Genomic DNA, 26071 nt, shown 5'->3' with positions numbered 1-26071 from the left:
TGCCGCTGAGGCAGGACCTTCTACTTCAAGGTCCCTTCAAACATCCAAATCTAATTTCTCTGCATCTGACTGCTTGGAGATTGAACGCTTGATTTTGTCAAAATGTGGTTTTTCCGAGTCGGTCATTGATACCTTAATTCAGGCTCGAAAGCCTGTCACCAGGAAAATCTATCATAAGATATGGTGTAAATATCTTCATTGGTGTGAATCCAAGGGTTACTCATGGAGTAAAGTCAGGATTCCCAGGATATTGTCTTTTCTCCAAGAAGGATTGGAGAAGGGATTGTCAGCTAGTTCCTTAAAGGGACAGATTTCTGCTCTGTCTATTCTTTTGCACAAGCGTCTGGCGGATGTTCCAGACGTTCAGGCGTTTTTTCAGGCTTTAGTTAGAATCAAGCCTGTGTTTAAACCTGTTGCTCCGCCATGGAGTTTAATTTAGTTCTTAAGTTCTTCAAGGGGTTCCGTTTGAACCTCTGCATTCCATAGATATCAAGCTTTTATCTTGGAAAGTTCTGTTCTTGGTAGCTATCTCTTCGGCTCGAAGAGTTTCAGAGTTATCTGCCTTGCAGTGTGATTCCCCTTATCTGATCTTCCATGCAGATAAGGTAGTTTTGCGTACCAAACCTGGGTTTCTTCTTAAGGTGGTATCCAATAAGAATATCAATCAAGAGATTGTTGTTCCTTCACTGTGTCCTAATCCTTCTTCAAAGAAGGAACGTCTATTACACAATCTTGACGTGGTTCGTGATTTAAAGTTTAATTTACAAGCTACTAAAGATTTTCGTCAAACATCTGCATTGTTTGTTGTCTACTCTGGACAGAGGAAAGGCCAAAAGGCTTCAGCAACTTCTCTTTCTTTTTGGTTAAGAAGTATAATCCGTTTAGCTTATGAGACTGCTGGCCAGCAGCCTCCTGTAAGAATTACAGCTCATTCCACTAGAGCGGTGGCTTCCACATGGGCCTTTAAAAATGAGGCTTCTGTTGAACAGATTTGTCTTCGCTTCATACTTTTTCTAAATTCTACAAATTTGATACTTTTGCTTCTTCGGAGGCTATTTTTGGGTTAAAGGTCTTACAGGCAGTGGTGCCTTCCGTTTAAGCGCCTGCCTTGTCCCTCCCTTCATCCGTGTCCTATAGCTTTGGTATTGGTATCCCACAAGTAATGGATGAATCCGTGGACTGGATACACCTTACAAGAGAAAAAAAAATTATGCTTACCTGATAAATACCTTATCTCTTGTGGTGTATCCAGTCCACGGCCCGCCCTGTCATTTTAAGGCAGGTGTTTTTTAATTTTTAAACTACAGTCACCACTGCACCCTATAGTTTCTCCTTTCTCTTGCTTGTCTTCGGTCGAATGACTGGGAGGTGGCAGTTAGGGGAGGAGCTATATAGACAGCTCTGCTGTGGGTGATCCTCTTGCAGCTTCCTGTTGGGAAGGAGAATATCCCACAAGTAATGGATGAATCCGTGGACTGGATACACCACAAGAGAAATACATTTATCAGGTAAGCATAAATTTTGATTTTACATATGGCAGAATTATGTAACATTAATTTGAACGTTGACTGGCACTTTAAGAACCACTTTGCAAAATACACCCTTTTCTAACAGGCAGTTCAGAAAGATTTATTTACTGAAATGACTGTTTTATATTTGTTATAGAAGTCCAGGAGTGTCATTTTAAAACAAAGAAACATATAATTTGACTGTAGATAAGAACCAAAAAGGCCCATCAAGTCTACCCATATTACATGTTACTTTTTCCTTGGATAGCCTTATGCATGTCCCAAGCATTTTTTAAATAAAGGAGTATATAATGTGTTTTTCTTTTTTCATTTACTTTGTGTCTACTTTCATGATTTTAAAGTTTTTTTCTTATTTTAATTATTGTACTTTGCAGCAAAGTAGTACTGATACAACACCTGTATATTGGTTTCTTTATTGGGCAGATCATGTCAAATGGAGATGAGCAACTGGAAAAAGCCATGGAAGAGATTCTCAGGGATTCCGAAAAAGCACAAATCAGCATTGGAAGAGTAGTTGAAAATCCTGCTAATATCCTTTCTGAAAGAGAGGCTCATAGTTCACCTTTTACCTTAATCCTGGACCCCACAAATACAGGCAAGTCCTTTCTATTTCTTTGTTTAACCCCTTAACGCCCTGGGGTTCTCTCTGCCGTGATCTCGCTAAATATAGTAAGATTGTGCTATTTCTGCATGCCCCACGAGTGGGACACTGCAGAAATAGAGTTGCAGAGATACCGATGCAGAGAGGGCCACTCTCTGACTCTCTGCATCGGACAGCGATGTTGCTGATCGTTGGCGGGTGGGAGGATAAGGAGGGAGGCGGGTGGGCAGCCCATTGCGGGAGGAGGGAGCGGATGTGACCGCTACGCTACAAGCAACAGTGGAAAAAAAAGCTGCGTCTGTGAGGGGGAAGGAGGGGCAATGAGGGGGATCCTATGTGGGATCCGTTAAGGGAAAGGGCATTGTAATGAGGGGGGGCAGCTACACTACTGAAAAACAAATCGGTGAAACAAATAAAAATTAGGTCAAACTGGCTGCCAGTACCTAAGATGGCGATGAATAGGTAGGGGGGGAGGGTTAGAGAGCTGTTTGGGGGGGATCAGGGAGGTTGGGGGTTTAGGGTGATCCTACACTGCAGAAAATATATAAAAAATAATTTTTTGTGTGTGTGTGTATATATGTATGTATATATATATATATATATATATATATATATATATATATATATATATATATATATATATCTTGTATTTTACTGCTGGCAGACTTTCTGCCAATACTTAAGATGGGGGTGACTATTGTGAAGTGGGGGAGGGAAGATAGCTGTTTGAGAAGGATTAGGGGGGTCAGGGGGTGGGGTGTGTCAGGTTGAAGGGTAACCTATACACTAAAGCTAAAACCCTACAATCTACCTAATTAACCCCTTCACTGCTGGGCATAATACAAGTGTAGCGCACAGCTGCATTTAGCGGCCTTCTAATTACCAAAAAGCAATGCCAAAGCCATATATGTCTGCTATTTCTGAACAAAGGAGATCCCAGAGAAGCATTTACAACCATTTGTGACATGATTGCACAAGCTGTTTGTGAATAATTTCAATGATAAACCTAAAATTGTGAAAAATGTTAATTTTGTTTTATTTGAATGCATTTCACAGTAAACTATACCAAAATTGGCCTAGATCAATATTTCGGGTTGTCTACTAACAAAATATATATAGCTTTGATAGGTAAATATAAAAAGGCTCTATTTCTGTTTAAATGTAGTGATGGCAAAAATGCTAAAAATGCTCTGATCTTTTGGGGAAGTTTTTGTCTGAAATGCCCCTCCTTAAGGGGTTAAATAATGGAAGATGTTGGCGTTTCCTTTTAACAAAATCAATTTTCTTTTTATATTAATCTAGATAGATATATTGCCTTCTCTGTAATAACGCATTTTAATGTACACGTATTAACTTTTGTCACGGGTATAACCATACTATTTAAAGGGACAGTCTACACCAGAATTTTTATTGTTTTAAAAGATAGATAATCCCTTTATTACCCATTTCCCAGTTTTGCATAAACAACACAGTTATAATAATATACTTTTAACCTCTGTAATTATCTTGTATCTAAGCCTCTGCAAACTGCCCCTTTTTTCGGTTCTTTTGACAGACTTGCCGTCTAGCCAATCAGTGCCTGCTCCCAGATAACTTCACGTGCATGAGCACAGTGTTATCTATATGAAATACGTGAACTAACTCCCTCTAGTGGTGAAAAACTGTTAAAATGCAATCTGAAAGAGGTGGGCTTCAAGGTCTAAGAAATTAGCATATGAACCTCCTAGGTTAAGCTTTCAACTAAGAATACTAAGAGAACAAAGCAAAATTGGTGATAAAAGTAAATTGGAAAATTGTTTAAAATAACATGCTCTATCTGAATCATGAAAGTTTATTTTGGCCTAGACTGTCCCTTTAAACATGTTGCATGTACAGTGTATACTGTAGATATGTTAATTTATTTATTTTTAATAAGGGTTAAGGTTACAAACAACCAGGCAGTTCAGGTTTGTGCGCAACTCGTCTGTGGGATAGTAATTCACTTACTGTTAAGGAAAATCCCAATATCTCTGCATGCCAGTGTCCTATTTTGATTCAGATATTCAGAGTATATAATTCTAAACTTTCTGATCTACATCTGTTATCACATTTGCTTCATTCTCTTAGTACCTTTTGTTGAAGGAGCAGCTGTGCATTATCAGGAGCTATCTGAACACTTTGAGCAAAGAGACCAGATGAATAAATGTGCAGCCACTAATCAACAGCCAGCTCCCAGTAGTGAACTGCTGCTCCCGGTATGCATTTCAACAAAGGTTACTAAGAGAACAAAGCATATTCGATAACAGAAGTACACTAGAATGCATCTGAATTGTGAAAATTTAGTAACTTTAATGTCCCTTTCAAAATAGGGTTTCCACTTAGATACACTTGTATTCCTTTTTTTCTTTCTAATAGCAGTGAGAGTACACAAATTCATTCATATACCTGTGGGGATGCTTCACCTGGCCACTAGGAGGAGGCAAAGACACCCCAAACAAGCATTAAATATCCCTCCCACTTCCTCTAACCTCCCAGTAGTTCTTTGCCTCTGCTAGAATTGGATTTGTTTCCTCAGATTTAATTGTTTTCCAGCAAGAGAGGATATAGTAGCTATGAGTAGCCATGTAAATCTTTAGTAGAGTATTGGTAAAGATTAGCTATGGATTTTGCAGGGAAGTTTTCTATGCCTCCTTCCAATGATAACTAGCTATGCTCCATTTAGGTAATAGTGTAAGTTACACTTTTTCCTTTACACCACAGGTCCCTATCAGACCTGAGGAGTCAGTACACGCAGTGCACAGAGGCTGTGGAAGACTGATGACTGGTAAGTCCCTGTTGCCCTGGGTCTCTGTTATGGCTAGTGCCTAATCGGTAAAGGGACTGCTGTTACTTGTAAGGGTAGGGGGACTATGAAGCCTGGGAACTGTCAGTGGGGGTGGGCTAACCCGAGTGTGCTCTCTAACTTTATTGTTTCTTAAGTAATGGGGAGTGGATTATGCTTGGTGCACTATGAGTCTTTTCGCATTATGAGCGGCACGGTCTAACATTCTCAGAGCCACTGCATGGTATTTACTGGGGCCAAATAATTTAAACATTGAGTTGCAGGTTGAATCCTGCACCACTGTTGGACTGGATTTACGCTGCTTGTAGGCGCGATAGCTGGGTGCCATTATTTTAGTGCGGTTAAGCTGCACACTTTCTGGAGGCGGGTCTCAGAGATGGAGTTTGACAGTGTTGGTATCATCTCTGAGCGCATCTTTGCTCTATGCATATCGGCTCTCGGCACCATCTCCAGTGTACGTTCCGGCTGTTCAGGATTTAGTAAGACACACTCTAAACAAGCTTTTAGCGGTTATTTATAGTTTTTTCATCATGCTCGTTCAGTCTGTGATTCATTTTTTCATGGGGGACTCTCAGTCCAGTCTCTCTATGGAGGAAATAAGTCCTCTTATTTTATTGGAACCTAACAAATGTATGCTTTGTAAATTGTCCACTGTATTTTCCCTCCACAATTATGCAATGCATGCCTAACATCTGCACTGCAGTCTCATTTCAATGGGTCTAGTAGCAAGTCTCCTGCTATTTCTCTTGTAGCCCAGGTAACCCTTGTGACTTCACAGGGGTATGTTAACCCTGACATACCTGCAGCTCAACCTAACCCTCCCTCCCCAGGTCCTTCACAGGCAGTTCTCTGCGACTCCATTCCTCCTTCTGGAGTAGTTGCCCTTCCTATTGATTTGGCTGCACAGATACAAATGGAAGTTTCTGCTGCCCTGAGCACTTTTCCTGTGGCGAGGAAGATGAAGGTTAAGCATGGCGCTTCTGATTCCAGGACCGATAGCTCTATAGAGGTTTCATTGGTTAGCCATGCTCAACCTTCAGATGAGGATTCTGAAAATTCAGAGGGTTAATTAACATCCTTTGGTTCCTCTCCTGAGAAACGTGGAGGTGGAGGAGGTGGATTTCTCTTACTTGGTGTATCCAGTCCATGGATTCATCCTTACTTGTGGGATATTCTCATTCCCTACAGGAAGTGGCAAAGAGAGCACACAGCAGAGCTGTCCATATAGCTCCCCCTCAGGCTCCACCCCCCCAGTCATTCTCTTTGCCGCTCTAACAAGTAGCATCTCCACGGGAGGGTAAAGTGAATGTGGTGTTAGATTTGTAGTTTTTATTTCTTCAATCAAGAGTTTGTTATTTTAAAATAGTGCCGGTTTGTACTATTTACTCTGTGGCAGAAAGTGATGAAGATTTCTACTGAGAGGAAAACGATTTTAGCATGTTGTAACTAAAATCCATTGCTGTTCCCACACAGGACTGTTGAGTACAGGAAAACTTCAGTTGGGGGGGAACAGTTTGCAGGCTTAACTGCTATAAGGTATGCTCAGTCACTGTTTTTTCTAGTCAAGACCTGGTAATGCTAGAAGACTGACAAGAATCCCCATGTGGGGAAGGTAAGCCATATTCTGAGACTTAGTATAGAAGGATGGCTTAGTTAAAAGGGCTTAAAACGCTGATGGACACTGTTAAGGGGAAATAGATTATTTTATCACAATAATCTGATATTTGTACAAGTGTTTATTACATTTGGAACACTTTTTTGGGGTTTTATTACGCCTGGCATATCTTTAGACTCCTATTTTGGCTTGGGAAGGCCCCACAACTCCGGAGTGAAGAGGGAGGGGGCCTAAATTTCACGCCTCAGTTGCGCAGTTCTTTCTCTTGTTAAGTGTGTTCAGTCCACGGGTCATCCATTACTTATGGGATATATTCTCCTTCCCAACAGGAAGTTGCAAGAGGATCACCCAAGCAGAGCTGCTATATAGCTCCTCCCCTCACATGTCCTATCCAGTCATTCTCTTGCAACCCTCAACAAAGAAGGAGGTCGCGAGAGGAGCTGGAGTTTTTACTTAACTATTCTTCAATCAAAAGTTTGTTATTTTAAATGGCACAGGAGTGTGCTGTTTTTCTATCTCAGGCAGTATTTGGAAGAAGAAACTGCCTGCGTTTTTTTCTATGATCTTAGCAGGCGTAACTAGATCCACTGGCTGTTCTCGACATTCTGAGGAGTGGGGTAACTTCAGAAACTGGGAATAGCATGCGGGGTCCTCCGCAAATGAGGTATGTGCAGTACATTATTTTCTGGGAATGGAATTGACTAAGAAAATACTGCTGTTACCGTATGATGTAAGTACAGCCTTAAATGCAGTAGTGGCAACTGTTATCAGGCTGATAAATGTATGCGCAGTCGAGTTATTTTCTAGGGACTAGAATTTGACTGAGAAAATACTGTTAAAACTGAAATAATACTTAAGCCTTATCTGCAGTGGTAGCGACTGGTAGCAGGCTTAGTGATAACTTTGCATGACATTGGAAAATGTTGTTTTTTAATAAAACGTTTACTGGCATGTTATTCGTTTTTGTGAGGTACTTTGGTGATAAATCTCTTTGGGCATGATTTTTTTCCACATGGCTAACATATATTTTCTGCATGGAAACCGTTATATCAGGGCTCCCACTGTTGTAATAGGAGTGGGAGGGACCTTGTTTTAGCGCCTTGTTGCGCAGTTAAAATTCTAGCACAGTCTTCCTGCTTCTTCCTCCTTGATCCAGGACGTCTCTAGAGAGCTCAGGGGTCTGCAAAATTCATTTTTGAGGGAGGTAATCAGTCACAGCAGATCTGTGACAGTGTGCTTGACTGTGATTAAAAGCGTTAAATCTTAATTGATATCCGTTTTATCCGTTTTGGGTATTGAGGGGTTAATCATCCTTTTGCTAATGGGTGCAATCCTCTGCTAATAATACACTTCTTGTTAAGAATTGTTTAATTATATCTGTATTTCTCTTGTTAAGTGTGTTCAGTCCACGGGTCATCCATTACTTATGGGATATATTCTCCTTCCCAACAGGAAGTTGCAAGAGGATCACCCAAGCAGAGCTGCTATATAGCTCCTCCCCTCACATGTCATATCCAGTCATTCTCTTGCAACCCTCAACAAAGAAGGAGGTCGCGAGAGGAGCTGGAGTTTTTACTTATCTATTCTTCAATCAAAAGTTTTTTTTATTTTAAATGGCACCGGAGTGTGCTGTTTTTCTATCTCAGGCAGTATTTGGAAGAAGAAACTGCCTGCGTTTTTTTTTCTATGATCTTAGCAGGCGTTACTAAGATCCACTGCCTGTTCTCGACATTCTGAGGAGTGGGGTAACTTCAGAAACTGGGAATAGCATGCGGGGTCCTCCGCAAATGAGGTATGTGCAGTACTTTATTTTCTGGGAATGGAATTGACTAAGAAAATACTGCTGTTACCGTATGATGTAAGTACAGCCTTAAATGCAGTAGTGGCAACTGGTATCAGGCTGATAAATGTATGTGCAGTCCAGTTATTTTCTAGGGACTAGAATTTGACTGAGAAAATACTGTTAAAACTGAAATAATACTTAAGCCTTATCTGCAGTGGTAGCGACTGGTAGCAGGCTTAGTGATAACTTTGCATGACATTGGAAAATGTTTTTTAATAAAACGTTTACTGGCATGTTATTCGTTTTTGTGAGGTACTTTGGTGATAAATCTCTTTGAGCATGATTTTTTTCCACATGGCTAACATATTTTTCTGCATGGAAACAGTTATATCAGGGCTCCCACTGTTGTGATAGGAGTGGGAGGGACCTTGTTTTAGCGCCTTGTTGCGCAGTTAAAATTCTAGCACAGTCTTCCTGCTTCTTCCTCCTTGATCCAGGACGTCTCTGGAGAGCTCAGGGGTCTGCAAAATTCATTTGTGAGGGAGGTAATCAGTCACAGCAGATCTGTAACAGTGTGCTTGACTGTGATTAAAAGCGTTAAATCTTAATTGATATCTGTTTTATCCGTTTTGGGTATTGAGGGGTTAATCATCCTTTTGCTAATGAGTGCAATCCTCTGCTAATAATACACTTCTTGTTAAGAATTGTTTCATTATATCTGTATTTTTGAAGCGCTGCAGCGTTTTTTATATTGCTTGTAAACTTATTGAAAGTGATTTCCAAGCTTGCTAGTTTCATTGCTAAGTCTGTTTAAACATGTCTGATTCAGAGGAAACTGTTTGTTCATCATGTTCAAAAGCCAATGTGGAGCCCAATAGAACGATGTGTACCAATTGTATTGATATTGCTTTGAATAAAAGTCAATCTGTACCGATAAAGAAACTATCACCAGACAACGAGGAAGTTATGCCGCCTAACTCTCCTCACGTGTCAGTACCTGCGTCTCCCGCTCGGGAGATGCGTAGGATTGAGACGCCAAGTACATCTAGGCCCTTACAAATCACTTTACATGATATGGCTAATGTTATGAAAGAAGTATTATATAATATGCCCGAATTAAGGGGCAAACGCGATAGCTCTGGGTTAAGGACAGAGCGCGCTGATGATACGAGAGCCATGTCTGATACTGCGTCACAATTTGCAGAACATGAGGATGGTGAGCTTCATTCTGTCGGTGACGGTTCTGATCCGGGGAGACCGGATTCAGAAATTTCAAATTTTAAATTTAAGCTTGAGAACCTCCGTGTGTTACTAGGGGAGGTATTAGCGGCTCTGAATGATTGCGACACGGTGGCAATTCCAGAGAAATTGTGTAGGTTGGATAGATACTATGCGGTACTGGTGTGTACTGACGTCTTTCCTATACCAAAAAGACTTACAGAAATTATTAGTAAGGAGTGGGATAGACCCGGTGTGCCTTTTTCCCCTCCCCCGATATTTAGAAAAATGTTCCCTATAGACGCCACCACACGAGACTTATGGCAGACGGTCCCTAAGGTGGAGGGAGCAGTTTCTACGTTAGCCAAGCGTACCACTATCCCGGTGGAGGATAGCTGTGCTTTCTCATATCCAATGGATAAAAAATTAGAGGGTTATCTTAAGAAAATGTTTGTTCAACAGGGTTTTATATTGCAGCCTCTTGCATGCATTGCGCCTGTCACGGCTGCAGCGGCATTCTGGTTTGAGTCTCTGGAAGAGGCGATTCGCACAGAGCCATTGGATGAGGCTTTGAGCAAAGTTAGAACCCTTAAGCAAGCTAATGCGTTTGTTTCAGATGCTGTAGTACATCTAACCAAACTTACGGCTAAAAATTCCGGATTCGCCATACAGGCGCGCAGAGCGCTCTGGCTTAAATCCTGGTCAGCGGATGTAACTTCCAAGTCTAAGCTACTTAACATTCCTTTCAAAGGGCAGACCTTATTCGGGCCCGGCTTGAAGGAAATTATTGCTGACATTACGGGAGGTAAGGGCCACGCCCTTCCTCAGGACAGGGCCAAACCAAAGGCCAAACAGTCTAATTTTCGTGCCTTTCGTAACTTCAAGGCAGGAGCAGCATCGACTTCCTCCGCTCCAAAACAGGAAGGAACTACTGCTAGTTACAGACAGGGTTGGAAAGGCAACCAGTCATGGAACAAGGGCAAGCAGGCCAGAAAGCCTACTCCCGCCCCTAAGACAGCATGAAGACAGGGCCCCCTATCCGGAGACGGATTTAGTGGGGGGCAGACTTTCTCTCTTCGCCCAGGCTTGGGCAAGAGATGTGCAGGATCCCTGGACGTTAAAGATTATATCTCAGGGATACCTTCTGGATTTCAAAACCTCTCCTCCACAAGGGAGGTTCCATCTTTCGAGGTTATCGACAAACCTAGTAAAGAGAGAGGCATTTCTACTATGTGTACAAGACCTCTTAATCATGGGAGTGATCCACTCAGTTCCGCGATCGGAACAGGGACAAGGATTTTACTCAAATCTATTTGTGGTTCCCAAAAAAGAGGGAACCTTCAGACCAATCTTGGACTTAAAGATCTTAAACAAATTCCTAAGGGTACCATCGTTCAAGATGGAAACCATTCGAACCATCCTACCCATGATCCAAGAGGGTCAATATATGACCACAGTGGACTTAAAGGATGCTTACCTTCATATACCGATTCACAAAGATCATTATCGGTAACTAAGGTTTGCCTTTCTAGACAGGCATTACCAGTTTGTGGCTCTTCCCTTCGGGTTAGCCACGGCCACGAGAATTTTTACAAAGGTTCTGGGCTCACTTCTGGCGGTACTAAGACCACGAGGCATAGCGGTGGCTCCGTACCTAGACGACATTCTGATACAAGCGTCAAGTTTTCAAAATGCAAAGTCTCATACAGAGATAGTTCTAGCATTTCTGAGGTCGCATGGGTGGAAAGTGAACGTGGAAAAGAGTTCTCTGTTACCACTCACAAGGGTTCCTTTTCTAGGGACTCTTATAGATTCTGTAGAGATGAAGATTTACCTGACGGAGTCCAGGTTATCAAAGATTCTCAATGCTTGCCGTGTCCTTCATTCCGTTCCAAGCCCATCAGTAGCTCAGTGCATGGAGGTAATCTGCTTAATGGTCGCGGCAATGGACATAGTGCCATTTGCGCGCCTGCATCTCAGACCGCTGCAACTATGCATGCTCAGTCAATGGAACGGGGATTACTCAGATCTGTCCCCTTTGCTAAATCTGGACCAGGAGACCAGAGATTCTCTTCTCTGGTGGTTGTCACTGGTTCATCTGTCCAAAGGAATGACCTTTCGCAGACCAGATTGGACGATTGTAACAACGGATGCCAGCCTTCTAGGCTGGGGAGCAGTCTGGAATTCCCTGAGGCTCAGGGATCGTGGACTCAGGAGGAGAAACTCCTTCCAATAAACATTCTAGAATTAAGAGCAATATTCAATGCTCTTCTAGCTTGGCCTCAGTTAGCAAAACTGAGGTTCATCAGATTTCAGTCGCACAATATCACGACTGTGGCTTATATCAATCATCAAGGGGGAACCAGGAGTTCCCTAGCGATGTTGGAAGTCTCGAAGATAATTCGCTGGGCAGAGTCTCACTCTTGCCACCTGTCAGCGATTTACATCCCCGGCGTAGAGAACTGGGAGGCGGATTTCCTAAGTCGCCAGACTTTTCATCCGGGAGAGGGGGAACTTCACCCGGAGGTATTTGCTCAACTGATTCGTCGTTGGGGCAAACCGGATCTGGATCTCATGGCATCTCGCCAGAACGCGAAGCTTCCTTGTTACGGATCCAGGTCCAGGGACCCGGGATCGGTGCTGGTAGATGCATTAGCAGCCCCTTGGGTTTTCAACATAGCTTATGTGTTTCCACCATTTCCTGTGACCAGAAAAATTTACCATAAGATATGGCATAAATATTTATATTGGTGCGAATCCAAGAGCTACTCATGGAGTAAGGTTAGGATTCCTAGGATATTGGCTTTTCTACAAGAGGGTTTAGAAAAGGGTTTATCCGCTAGTTCGCTAAAGGGACAGATTTCAGCTCTGTCTATTCTTTTACACAAACGTCTGGCAGAGAATCCAGACGTCCAGGCCTTTTGTCAGGCTTTGGCTAGAATTAAGCCTGTGTTTAAAGCTGTTGCTCCTCCGTGGAGCTTAAACTTGGTTCTTAAAGTTCTTCAGGGTGTTCCGTTTGAACCCCTTCATTCCATTGATATTAAGCTTTTATCTTGGAAAGTTTTGTTTTTGATGGCTATTTCCTCGGCTCGAAGAGTCTCTGAGTTATCTGCCTTACATTGTGATTCTCCTTATCTGATCTTTCATTCAGACAAGGTAGTACTGCGTACTAAACCTTGGTTTTTGCCTAAGGTTGTTTCTAACAGGAATATCAATCAAGAGATTGTTGTTCCATCATTATGTCCTAATCCTTCTTCTAAGAAGGAACGTCTTTTGCATAATCTAGACGTGGTCCGTGCTCTGAAGTTCTACTTACAGGCAACTAAAGATTTTAGACAAACTTCTTTTCTGTTTGTCGTTTACTCTGGACAGAGGAGAGGTCAAAAGGCTTCGGCTACCTCTCTCTCTCTTTTTGGCTTCGTAGCATAATACGTTTAGCCTATGAGACTGCTGGACAGCAGCCTCCTGAAAGAATTACAGCTCATTCCACTAGAGCTGTGGCTTCCACCTGGGCCTTTAAGAATGAGGCCTCTGTTGAACAGATTTGCAAGGCTGCAACTTGGTCTTCACTTCATACTTTTTCCAAATTTGACACTTTCACTTCTTCGGAGGCTTGTTTTGGGAGAAAGGTTCTACAGGCAGTGGTTCCTTCAGTTTAATGTTCCTGCCTTGTCCCTCCCATCATCCGTGTACTTAGCTTTGGTATGGGTATCCCATAAGTAATGGATGACCCGTGGACTGAACACACTTAACAAGAGAAAACATAATTTATGCTTACCTGATAAATGTATTTCTCTTGTAGTGTGTTCAGTCCACGGCCCGCCCTGTCTTTTTAAGGCAGGTTCTAAATTTTAAAATTATAACTCCAGTCACCACTGCACCTTATAGTTTCTCCTTTCTCGTCTTGTTTCGGTCGAATGACTGGATATGACATGTGAGGGGAGGAGCTATATAGCAGCTCTGCTTGGGTGATCCTCTTGCAACTTCCTGTTGGGAAGGAAAATATATCCCATAAGTAATGGATGACTCGTGGACTGAACACACTACAAGAGAAATAAATTTATCAGGTAAGCATAAATTATGTTTTTGCAAGATAGCTTCATGCAGCTTCACGTGTAGAGTCCAGAGATTGCTGGAGGACTCCAGAGAGGCTTATTTTCGTCCAAAACTAATCCCCACGGAAGGTAGGGCCACAGCAGAGACTGTGGCATGGTGCTGTAGTGTGTTAAACCGGTGGCCTACTTCAATTTACTCCGGTTTGGGCAGTAAGGGGTTAATTGTCTTGAAACTTACTGTGTAATCATTTCAAAGCATTAGGATCATATGGTGAAAATTTCATAAAGATTGGATGTTTTATTGAGGTTTAGTAAAAAAAAGGTTTATTTAAAGGCACAGTACCGTTTTTTTCAAAAATTGTATTTTACTGTATTTGAGTGCTGTCTAAGTCTGTCTAACATGTCTGAGCCTACAGATAGACCCTGTTCTATGTGTTTAAAATCCATGGCGGTACCCCCATTGCATTTGTGTTTAAAGTGTGCTAAGGTATCTAAACATTTTAATGACCATGCAGTGACACTTAAAAATGTAGCCCAAGATGATTCTTTGACGAAAGGTAATGAGGATAGTCCTCCTTCCTCTCCCCATGTGTCGACACCAGTTACGCCCGCACAAGCGTTGCCTAGTACCTCTAGCGCATTGGGCCCTATTACTTTACAGCAATTAGCAGCAGTCATGGATAATTCCCTTGCAGCATTTCTATCCAAACTGCCAGTTTTTCCAAAGAAGCGTGATAGCTCAGTTTTAAGAACAGAGGATGAGCAATCAGAAGCTTTGGATGATTTATCTGTTGTACCCTCACAACACTCTGAAGTGGCAGTGAGGGATGGGCTGTCCGAGGGAGAAATTTCTGACACAGGAAAAGTTTCCCAGTGTGCAGAATCAGATTCCTTAGCGTTTAAATTTAAGCTGGAACACCTCCGCGTACTGCTGAAGGAGGTTTTAGCTACGCTGGATGATTGTGACCCCATGGTGGTCCCAAAAAAATTGTGTAAAATGGACAGGTTTCTAGAAGTCCCTGTATACACTGATGCGTTTCCGTTCCCGAAGAGGGTGGCGGATATTGTGTCTAGGGAGTGGGAGAGACCAGGTGTACCTTTTTGTCCCCCCCCTATCTTTAAGAAAATGTTCCCCATTAATGACCCCAGGCGGGACGCGTGGCAGAAGGTCCCTAAGGTAGAGGGAGCAGTTTCAACACTTGCCAAGCGTACAACTATTCCAATAGAAGATAGTTGTGCTTTCAAAGATCCTATGGATAAAAAATTGGAAGGTTTACTTTAGAAAATGTTTGTTCAGCAAGGTTTCCTTCTTCAGCCAATTGCCTGCATTATTCCTGTAACTACTGCAGCGGCTTTTTGGTTTGAGGCGCTGGAGGAGTCGCTCCAGAGGGAGACTTCATATGACAAATTCATGGATAGAATTCATGCTCTAATGCTGGCTAATTCTTTTATCACTGATGCCGCTTTCCAATTAGCTAAGTTAGCGGCGAACAATTCTGGTTTTGCCATTATGGTGCGAAGAGCGTTTTGGCTCAAATCATGGTCGGCTGACGTGTCGTCCATGAACAAAGTTACTAAACATTCCTTTCAAGGGAAAGACCCTTTTTGGTCCCGAGTTGAAAGAAATTATCGCGGATATCACTGGGGGAAAGGGCCATGCCCTCCCACAGGATAGACCGTTTAAGGCCAAAAACAAGGCTAATTTTCGCTCCTTTCGCAACTTCAGGAGAGGACCTGCTTCAACCTCTGCTGCCGCAAAGCAAGAGGGTAACGCTTCACAGCCCAAAGCAACCTGGAAACCCTTGCAGGGCTGGAACAAGGGTAAACAGGCCAAGAAGCCTGCGACTGCTACCAAGACAGCATGAAGGGGTAGCCCCCGATCCGGGACCGGATCTAATAGGGGGCAGGCTTTCTCTCTTTGCTCAGGCTTGGGCAAGAGATGTTCCAGATACTTGGGCATTAGAAATTGTTGCTCAGGGGTATCTTCTAGAATTCAAGGACTCTCCTCCAAGGGGAAGGTTCCACATTTCTCGTTTGTCTTCAGACCAGACAAAGAAACAGGCGTTCTTACGCTGTGTAGAAGATCTCCTAAAAATGGGAGTGATACACCCAGTTCCAATTACAGAACAAGGACTGGGTTTTTACTCAAACCTGTTTGTAGTTCCCAAAAAAGAAGGAACTTTCAGGTCAATCCTGGATCTAAAATTTTTTAACCAAGTTCCTCAGAGTTCCATCATTCAAGATGGAGACCATTCGGACAATTTTGCTGATGATCTAGGAAGGTCAATATATTACTACCGTGGATCTAAAGGATGCGTATCTACATATTCACATCCACAAAGATCACCATCAGTTCCTAAGGTTCGCTTTTCTGGACAAGCATTACCAGTTCATGGCCCTTCCTTTCGGGTTGGCCACTGCTCCCAGAATCTTTACAAAGGTGCTAGGGTCCCTCCTAGCGGTACTAAGACTGCGGGGCATTGCAGTAGCACCTTACCTAGACGACATCTTACAGGCGTCGTCTTTTCGCAGAGCCAAGTCTCATACGGACATTGTGCTGGCCTTTCTAAGGTCTCACGGGTGGAAGGTGAACGTCGAAAAAAGTTCTGTCTCCGCTCACAAGGGTTCCCTTCCTGGGAACACTAATAGACTCGGTAGAAATTAAGATATTTCTGACGGAGGTCAGGAAGTTGAAGCTTTTAACTGCCGAGTTCTTCATTCCATTCCTCGGCCTTCTGTAGCTCAGTGCATGGAGGTAATCGGATTAATGGTTGCGGCAATGGACGTGGTCCCTTTTGCCCAAATTCATCTCAGGCCATTGCAACTGTGCATGCTCAAACAGTGGAATGGGGATTATGCAGATTTGTCTCCTCAAATACAACTGGACCAGAACACCAGGGATTCTCTTCTCTGGTGGTTGTCTCAGGATCACCTGTCTCAGGGAATGTGTTTCTGCAGACCGGAGTGGATCATTGTCACGACCAATGCCAGTCTGTTAGGCTGGGGTGCAGTCTGGGACTCCCTGAAAGCTCAGGGCCTATGGTCTTGGGAAGAATCTCTTCTCCCGATAAACATTTTGGAACTGAGAGCGATATTCAACACGCTCCAGGCATGGCCTCAACTAGCGGAGGCCAAATTCATCAGATTTCAGTCGGACAACATCATGACTGTAGCGTACATCAATCATCAGGGAGGAACAAAGAGTTCCCTAGCGATGAAGGAAGTAACCAAGATCATCAAATGGGCGGAGGATCTCTTCTGCCATCTCTCAGCAATTCACATCCCAGGAGTAGACAACTGGGAGGCAGATTTTCTAAGTCATCAGACTTTTCACCCGGGGGAGTGGGAACTCCACCCGGAGGTTTTTGCTCAGTTGACCCAGCTATGGGGCATTCCGGAATTGGATCTGATGGCGTCCCGTCAGAACACCAAACTTCCTGTTTACGGATCGAGGTTCAGGGACCCCAAGGCGACATTAATAGCTGCCCTAGTAGCGCCTTGGTCCTTCAATCTAGCTTATATCTTTCCACCGTTTCCTCTTCTCCCTCGGCTGGTAGCCAGAATCAAACAGGAGAAGGCTTCGGTAATTTTGATAGCGCCTGCGTGGCCACGCAGGACTTGGTATGCAGACCTAGTGGACATGTCATCTGTTCCGCCATGGAAGCTGCCATTGAGGCAGGATCTTCTAATTCAGGGTCCTTTCAAGCATCCAAATCTAGTTTCTCTGCAACTGACTGCTTGGAGATTGAACGCTTAATTCTAACTAAGCGTGGGTTCTCTGAATCAGTTATTGATACTCTGATCCAGGCCAGAAAGCCTGTCACCAGGAAAATTTACCATAAGATATGGCGGAAATATCTTTGTTGGTGTGAATCTAAGGGTTACTCGTGGAGTAAAGTTAGGATTCCCAGGATTTTGTCTTTTCTCCAAGAAGGATTGGAGAAAGGAGTGTCAGCTAGTTCCTTAAAGGGACAGATATCTGCTCTGTCTATCCTGTTGCACAAGCGGTTGGCAGCAGTACCAGATGTTCAAGAGTTTGCACAGGCTTTAGTTAGAATCAAGCCTGTCTATAAACCTGTGGCTCCTCCATGGAGTCTTAATTTAGTTCTTTCAGTTCTTGTTGTCTATTCTGGTAAGAGGAGAGGTCAGAAAGCGACTGCTACCTCTCTTTCCTTTTGGCTGAAAAGCATCATCCGATTGGCTTATGAGACTGCTGGACAGCAGCCTCCTGAACGAATTACAGCTCATTCCACCAGAGCTGTGGCTTCCACATGGGCCTTCAAGAATGAGGCTTCTGTTGAAAAGATTTGTAAGGCAGCGACTTGGTCTTCACTGCATACATTTGCCAAATTTTACAAATTCGATACTTTTGCTTCTTCGGAGGCTATTTTTGGGAGAAAAGTTTTGCAAGCAGTGGTGCCTTCCGTTTAGGTTCCCTGACTTGTTCCCTCCCTTCATCCGTGTCCTAAAGCTTTGGTATTGGTATCCCATAAGTAAGGATGAATCCGTGGACTGGATACACCAAGTAAGAGAAAATAGAATTAATGCTTACCTGATAAATTGCTTTCTCTTACGGTGTATCCAGTCCACGGCCCGCCCTGGCAATTAAGTCAGGTTCAAATTTATTTTTGTAAAACTACAGTCACCACTGCACCCTATGGTTTCTCCTTTTTCTCCTAACCGTCGGTCGAATGACTGGGGGGGTGGAGCCTGAGGGGGAGCTATATGGACAGCTCTGCTGTGTGCTCTCTTTGCCACTTCCTGTAGGGATTGAGAATATCCCACAAGTAAGGATGAATCCGTGGACTGGATACACCGTAAGAGAAAGCAATTTATCAGGTAAGCATAAATTCTGTTTTTCACTTTAAAGGGACTGTTTACACCAGAAACCAGGGACGCAATCCGATATACGGCGTGGTTTTCGGCGCAAGCGAGGGAACCCGCGCCGGCCGTAGTTTCACCTTGCACATCGGGGTATTACATATACCCCGCCGGCAGTTGCTAAAGTGCCGTAAGTCGGACAAATTAGCGATGTCCAGAAATGAGCATAACTACAAATTTCTGGAGTCGCCATTGACTTACTGCACTTTAGCAACTGCCTGCGCCTAAAAAAACTAACTAAAGTATTAAATCTAGTTAAAATAATTACAAAATTACCTGTAAAATAAATCCTAACCTAAGTTACAAATACACCTAACACTACACTATCAATAAATTAATTAAATAAATAAACTACAATTATCTAAAATAAAATACAATTAAATAAACTAAACTATATTACAAAAACAAACAAACACTAAATTACAAAAAATAAAAAAATATTACAAGAAGTTTTATCTAATTACACCTAATCTAAGCCCCCTAATAAAATAAAAAAAAACAACAAAATAATAAAATGCCCTATCCTAAACTAAATTACCAATAGCCCTTTAAAGGGCCTTTTAAGGGGCATTGCCCCAAAGTAATCAGCTCTTTTTACCAGCCCTTAAAAGGGCTTTTTGCGGGGCATTGCCCCAAAGTAATCAGCTCTTATACCTGTAAAAAAAAGAAATACAATACCCCCCCAACATTACAACCCACCACTCACACACCCCTTCTCTAAAACCCACCCAATCCCCCCTTAAATAAACCTAACACTACCCCATTGAAGATCACCCTACCTTGAGCCGTCTTCACCCAGCCGGGCCGAAGTCTTCATCCGATCCGGGCACAAGTGGTCCTCCAGCCGGGCAGAAGTCTTCATCCGATCGGGGCAGAAGAGTTCCTCCATCCGGCAGAGGTCTTCATCCAAGCGGCATCTTCTATCTTCATTCTTCCGGCGATGAGCAACTCTATCTTGAAGACCTCCGGCGAGGAACATCCTTCTCGGCCAATGACTACCCGACGAATGGCTGGTCCTTTAAATGACGTCATCCAAGATGACGTCCCTCGAATTCAGCCAATTGGAATTAAGGTAGGAAAAATCCGATTGGTTGATTTAATCAGCCAATCAGATTGAAGTTCAATCCCATTGGCTGATTGGATCAGCCAATATAATTGACCTCGCATTCTATTGGCTGATCCAATCAGCCAATCGGATTTTTCCTACCTTAATTCCGATTGGCTGATAGAATCCTATCAGCCAATCGGAATTTGAGGGATGACGTCATTTAAAGGACCAGCCATTCGTCGGGTAGTCATTGGCCGAGAAGGATGTTCCGCGTCGGAGGTCTTCAAGATGGAGCCGCTCATCGCCGGAAAGATGAAGATAGAATATGCCGCTTGGATGAAGACTTCTGCCAGATGGAGGACCTCTTCTGCCCCGATTGGATGAAGACTTCTGCCCGACTGGAGGACCTCTTCTGCCCGGCTGGAGGACCACTTGTGCCTGGATCGGATGAAGACCTCGGCCCGGCTGGGTGAAGATGGCTCAAGGCAGGGTGATCTTCAATGGGGTAGTGTTAGGTTTAAGGGGGGGATCGGGTGGGTTTTAGAGTAGGGGTGTGTGGGTGGTGGGTTGGGGGGGTATTGTATTTCTTTTTTTTACAGGTAAAATAGCTGATTACTTTGGGGCAATGCCCCGCAAAAGGCCCTTTTAAGGGCTATTTGTAATTTACTTTAGGATAGGGAATTTTATTATTTTGGGGGGCTTTTTTATTTTATTAGGGGGCTTAGATTAGGTGTAATTAGATTAAACTTCTTGTAATATTTTTTTATTTTTTGTAATTTAGTGTTTTTTTTTGTAATTTAGTTTATTTAATTGTATTTTATTTTAGATAATTGTAGTTTATTTATTTAATTTATTGATAGTGTAGTGTTAGGTGTATTTGTAACTTAGGTTAGGATTTATTTTACAGGTAATTTTGTAATTATTTTAACTAGGTAGCTATTAAATAGTTATTAACTATTTAATAGCTATTGTACCTAGTTAAAATAAATACAGGTATACCTCACTTTACAGCGCTTCACTAATACAGCGCTTTGTGGAGCTGAAGTTCAACCTCCAAGGATTTTAAAACAGTGCTGTAATCTTCGTGAGATTGCAAGAAAAGTGACTGGCACCATTGTATTATGCTTAGTTCACTCTGTTTACAGCATTACAGTGCAATCTGTGTCTCAGTGCTATACTCTGGTAAATTGTACTACAGTGATTTTCACTATTTATTGAATACTGCGCTGTGCGAGTGTTAAACTAAACTTAGCACTATTGCACACCTAATATAAGTTAGTGAAAACATGTTTAAGTTTTTAAACACACTGGAAAGTGAAAAGAAAGCTAAAACTGCCTTGTTTCACTTTAAGACGGTTTTCACTTTACAGTGGGGCTCCGGTCCCTAACCCGCTGTATGAGCGGCGTATACCTGTACAAAGTTACCTGTAAAATAAATATAAATCCTAAAATAGCTACAATGTAATTATTAATTATATTGTAGCTATCTTAGGGTTTATTTTATAGGTAAGTATTTATTTTTAAATAATAATAATTTAGTTAATAATATTAATATTATTTATATTTATTAAAATAATAATTAAGTTAGGGGGTGTTAGGGTTAGACTTAGGTTTAGGGGGTAATACATTTAATGTAGGTGGCAGCGTTGTAGGGGGGTCAGATTAGGGGGTAATACATTTAATGTAGGTGGTGGCGGGGTCCGGGAGCGGCGGTTTAGGGTTTAAACACTTTATTATTAGGTATTGCGGTGGGGGATTGCGGTTGACGGGTAGATAGACATTGCGCATGCGTTGGGTGCTAGTTTTTTTTTTTGTAGGCATTTTAGGGAGTTACGGTGCTCCCATACTCAGCGCAAGGCCTGCTACGGCTGCTTTTTATGGCGAGGTGAAAATGGAGTAAGTTTTCTCCATTTTCACCACGTAAGGCCTTGCGCTGAATATTGGATACCAAATTGGGCGGGTTTTATATGTTAGTCTATGGGGAAAAAACTACGTCCGCCGGATGAAATATACGTGCCGCATTTATATGCGGCCCTGTATATAGGATACCAAACCTGCGCAAAAACCGGCGTCGCTGGCTTTTGCGGGCGACGCTGCATATCGGATGGGGCCCCAGAATGTATGGTTTAAAAAGATAAATCTCTTTATTACCCATTCCCCAGTTTTGCATAACCAACATGGTTATATTAATGTACTTTTTACCTCTGTGATTACCTTGTATCTAAACCTCTGAAGACTGCCCCCTTATTTCAGTTATTTTGAGAGACTTACATTTTAGCCAATCATTGTTGACTGCTAGGTAACACCATGGGCGTGAGCACAATGTTATCTATATGGCACACATGAACTTACAACTTCTAGTTGTGAAAAAATGTCAAAATGCATTCAGTTAAAAGACGGCCTTCAAGGGCTAATAAATTTGCATATGAGCCTCCTAGGTTTAGCTTTAAACTAAGAATACCAAGAGAACAAAGCAAAATTGATGATAAAAGTAATTTGGAAAGTTGTTAAAATTGGAATGCTCTATCTGAATCACGAAAGTTTATTTTTCACTAGACTGTCCCTTTAAGCTTGAATATTTGAGATACTACAAAGAGGTCCTGTCCACGTTGCACGTCCCTGAGTCTAAACCTGCGGAGACTTACATGGTTTTCAAACTGTATATGGTTTATCAGCCTCGTATTAAAGCTCCTGGGATTTTTCTGGTCCCTGCCTTTAATGGGGGACATTATATCCAAGGAATGGGAAAGACTAGGGGTTCCTTTTTCTCCCTCCTCAAACTTTAAGAAGATGTTTGTGGTTCCTGATTCTTATTTAGAGACGGGGGAGATCAGTACCCAAGGTTTATGGGGCCATTTCCACTTTGACAAAGTGCATTACTATTCCATTGGAGAATTGTACATTTTTTAAAGATCCCATGGATAGAAAATTGGAGGAATATCTCAGACGTATGTTTGTTTCTTCGCATGTGTTTGCTTTTTCAGTCCGCTGCAGGAATTGTTGCAGTCACTGGCACAGCTACTTTCTGATGTGATTCTCTATCAGAGCTAATATCATTAGAGACCCAATTGTAAGATATTTATGATCAAATTAATGCCTTTAAAAACTCTTTTATCTGTGGTTCAATTATGCAGATTGTTTGACTTAATGCTAACTCTTCTGGTTGTGTGGTGCTCACTAGAAGAGCTCTCTGGTTTAAGTCCTGGTCTGCAAACATGGTCTCTAAATCCAGACTCCTTTCCCTAGCTTTCAACGGTAAGACCCTGTTTGGGCCAGATTTTCACTTTTACTGGTGGGAAAGGTGCTTTTCTCTCTTGTGACAAGAAATCTAGGTCTAGGGGGATTTCTGCTTGCAATTTTCATTCCTTTTGGCAGAACAGCAATCAAAGCAATACAGACTCAGCCAGACCAGATCAGTCCAAGCGTACCTGGTAGCCTTTTCAATCTTGGGCCAAGAAGAAGCAGTCAATGAAGACTAATCCTGACAACAAATCTGCATGAAAGTTTGCCCCCCAATCAGGACATGGGTATCTAGGGGACATACTTATTTCAAGAGCTATGGAAGAAGAATATTTAGAACCCCTTGGTCCTGGACCTTGTCTCCCAAGGATACAGAATAGGGTTTCGATCTCATCCTCCCAGACGGAGATTTCTCCTCTCCAGGATTTCTGGATGGCCAGAGAAGCAAAAGGCCTTCCTGAAATGTGTAGAGTACTTACTATACAAGATAGTTATTGTTCCAGTTGCCCAATCAGAGAGGGTAAGAAGATTTTACTCATCTGTTTATAGTTCCCAAAAAGGAGGGAACTTTCCGTCCCATTTTGGATTTAAAGTGTCCTTTCCTTCAAAATAAAGACTATAGGAACCATACTACCTCTGGTACAGGAGGGTCAGTTCCTGGCAACTATAGATTTGAAGTATGCCTACCTTCACAACCCTATTCTCAATGATCATCATTAGTTTCTTCGGGTTTGCATTCTTGGAAAGCCACTATAAGTTTATAGCCTTTCCCTTTGGTTTGGCTACTGCTCCAAGGATTTTTTACAAATGGTCTAGGAGCTCTTGTTGCAGTAGTCAGACTGCAGGAGATCACTGCAGCCCCTTATCTGGACGACCTACTGGTTCATGCCCCATCTTTACCTTTGGCAAGATCTCCCACAGAGAAACTTCTTTGGTACCTTTATACACATGACTGGAAGGTGAATCTAGAAAAGATTTCTCTGGTACCAAGTACTAGGGTGAACTTCTTAGGTACTATCATAGACACTGTCTGTATGGGGATTTATCTCACAAACCAGAGAGAAAAGAAACTTAATTCTGCCTGTCGGCTTCTTCAGTCTGCTCCTCCTCCTTCGGTGGCTCAGTGTATGGAAGTTGTAGGTCTTATGGTGGTGGCTTCGGTTACTATTCCTTTTGCTTGCTTTAATCAAAGACCTCTACAGTTGTGTATGTTAGGTCAGTGGAACTGAGATCACTCACCAATCCCAAGTGATCTCGCTGGATCCTGCGACAAGGGAATCTATCTTGGTGGCAGGCTCAGGAACCTGCCCTTCAAGGAATGGAGTTCCTACTTCCGTCCTGGGAGATAGTTACAACAGATGCAAGTCTGACAGGCTGGGGCACTGTTTGGGGTTTCTTTAGGGCTCTGGGGTCCAGAGGAGTCGAAACTTCACATCAATATTTTGGAGCTAAGGGCCATATTCAACTCCCTTCTGTCGTGGCCCGAGTTGTGTTCTTTCTGTTTTATCCAAATAAAAGTGGACAATGTCATTATGGTGGCTTACATCAACCATCAGGGGGGAACGAGCACTGCTCTGGCGATGGAGGTCTCTTGCATACTTCAGTGGGCGGAGACTTATCGTCAGTTGTCAGCCGTCCACATTCCAGGCGTAGAAAATTGGGAAGCAGATTTTCTAATCAGACAATCTCTTCATTCACTCTACCAAGGACTTCCGTCAAACATCTTCCTTGTTCATCCTGCATTCTGGTAAGTGCAAGGGTCAGAAGGCCACTGCTGTTGCCCTTTCCTTTTGGATAAGAAGTTTGATTTGTATGGCTTATGAAGTAGCAGGTCCTTAGCATCCATCTAGGATTACAGCACATTCTACCCATACAGTGGCTTCCTCTTGGGCCTTCAAGTAGCAGCCTTGCAGATCTGTTCCACTGAAGACTCATTCATTGTCTTCTTTGCATACTTTTACAAGTTTGATGTTTATGCCTATCTCCCCCCCCCCTTTTAATTTGTGTCATACTCAGCTTGGGTATTGATTCCCACAGGTATATGAATGAATTTGTGAACTCTCACTGCCATTAGAAAGAAAACATAATTTCTCTTGTAAGATGTATTGAGTCCACAGATTCATCCATACTTATGGGATATTCTCCTTCCCTACAGGAAGTGGCAGAGAGAGCACCCACAGCAGAGCTGTCCATATAGCTCCACCCCCAGTCATTCTCTCTGCCTGCTTAACTGCTAGGAAGTGCAAAGGGAGTGTGGTGACAAAAATGTTAGTTTTTATTTTCTCAAGCAAAAGTTTTTTTGTTTTTTTTTATTGAGGTTTTAAGAAAGATAATACAAGCAAGTGATTACATAAAGCATCATGCCAAACATAGAATTGACAGTTAGATAGTCACCATATAACATTGTCCATTAACACATATATTGCTTGAAAATGAAAATACAAATTGAGCATTGAACCTCAGTTTTCTGATAGAACATGACCTCCTAAAGTACAATAATATATTATATGGAATTAAATTAAATTGCTTCCCCCAAAGAACTAACGAGGCCTCTTTTGGACCTCCTGGACTGCATTATAGACATGATGGGGGACTTTAAGGAGGAGAAAAAATAATAATAAATAGGCCACTAACCTAAGGATTGAAATAATATGATATCTTATCAACCATATGGATTATGAGTTAAACCTACAGAGAGGAGATCCCTATATCACAAAATCGGAAATTTAATTTGGCTATAATCTGAGCAAGGGAACTAAAGGCAATTAGAGTATATGCTGTTAATACGTTTTAGAGGCCCAGGACCACTGCCATATATCTCCAAACATTGCAAAAGGAGGCTAGGGTAGGCAATATGGCATATATACGGTAGAAGATAGAGTATATATGTAGGTAGTCAAATATCAAATCAATATTGAAATGGGTTCCATGCTATTACTACATAGGGGGGGTCTTGAAGAAAGTAGACTCACTAGGAGAGACTATATATTGTAAGTTGTGGTGTCAGGGCTTACTAAGTTATAAGGAATTTGTGGACTGTTTTCCAACTTACTTGGACTTCTACAGCAGCACTATTGCACTGTAAGTATTTCTCCAACATAGGTGTGTCCGGTCCACGGCGTCATCCTTACTTGTGGGATATTCTCTTCCCCAACAGGAAATGGCAAAGAGCCCAGCAAAGCTGGTCACATGATCCCTCCTAGGCTCCGCCTACCCCAGTCATTCTCTTTGCCGTTGTACAGGCAACATCTCCACGGAGATGGCTTAGAGTTTTTTAGTG

General features: G+C 42.4%; 1 protein-coding gene across 1 annotated transcript in view; it reads left to right on the top strand.

Moving 5' to 3' along the window:
* RABGAP1L (RAB GTPase activating protein 1 like) overlaps positions 1-26071 on the top strand; it is a 1244335-nt gene that overhangs the window by 100500 nt on the left and 1117764 nt on the right. Inside the window, exon 3 of the mRNA XM_053693261.1 lies at positions 1953-2124. Within this exon, the coding sequence (XP_053549236.1) occupies positions 1953-2124 (172 nt within the window). The remainder of the gene's footprint in view (positions 1-1952; positions 2125-26071) is intronic.

Source organism: Bombina bombina, chromosome 10 (genome assembly GCF_027579735.1).
Source record: "Bombina bombina isolate aBomBom1 chromosome 10, aBomBom1.pri, whole genome shotgun sequence".
In the NCBI taxonomy this organism is placed as follows: Eukaryota; Metazoa; Chordata; class Amphibia; order Anura; family Bombinatoridae; genus Bombina; species Bombina bombina.
Note: the sequence above shows the minus strand (reverse complement) of the source record. Positions and strands in the feature narration are given on the sequence as shown.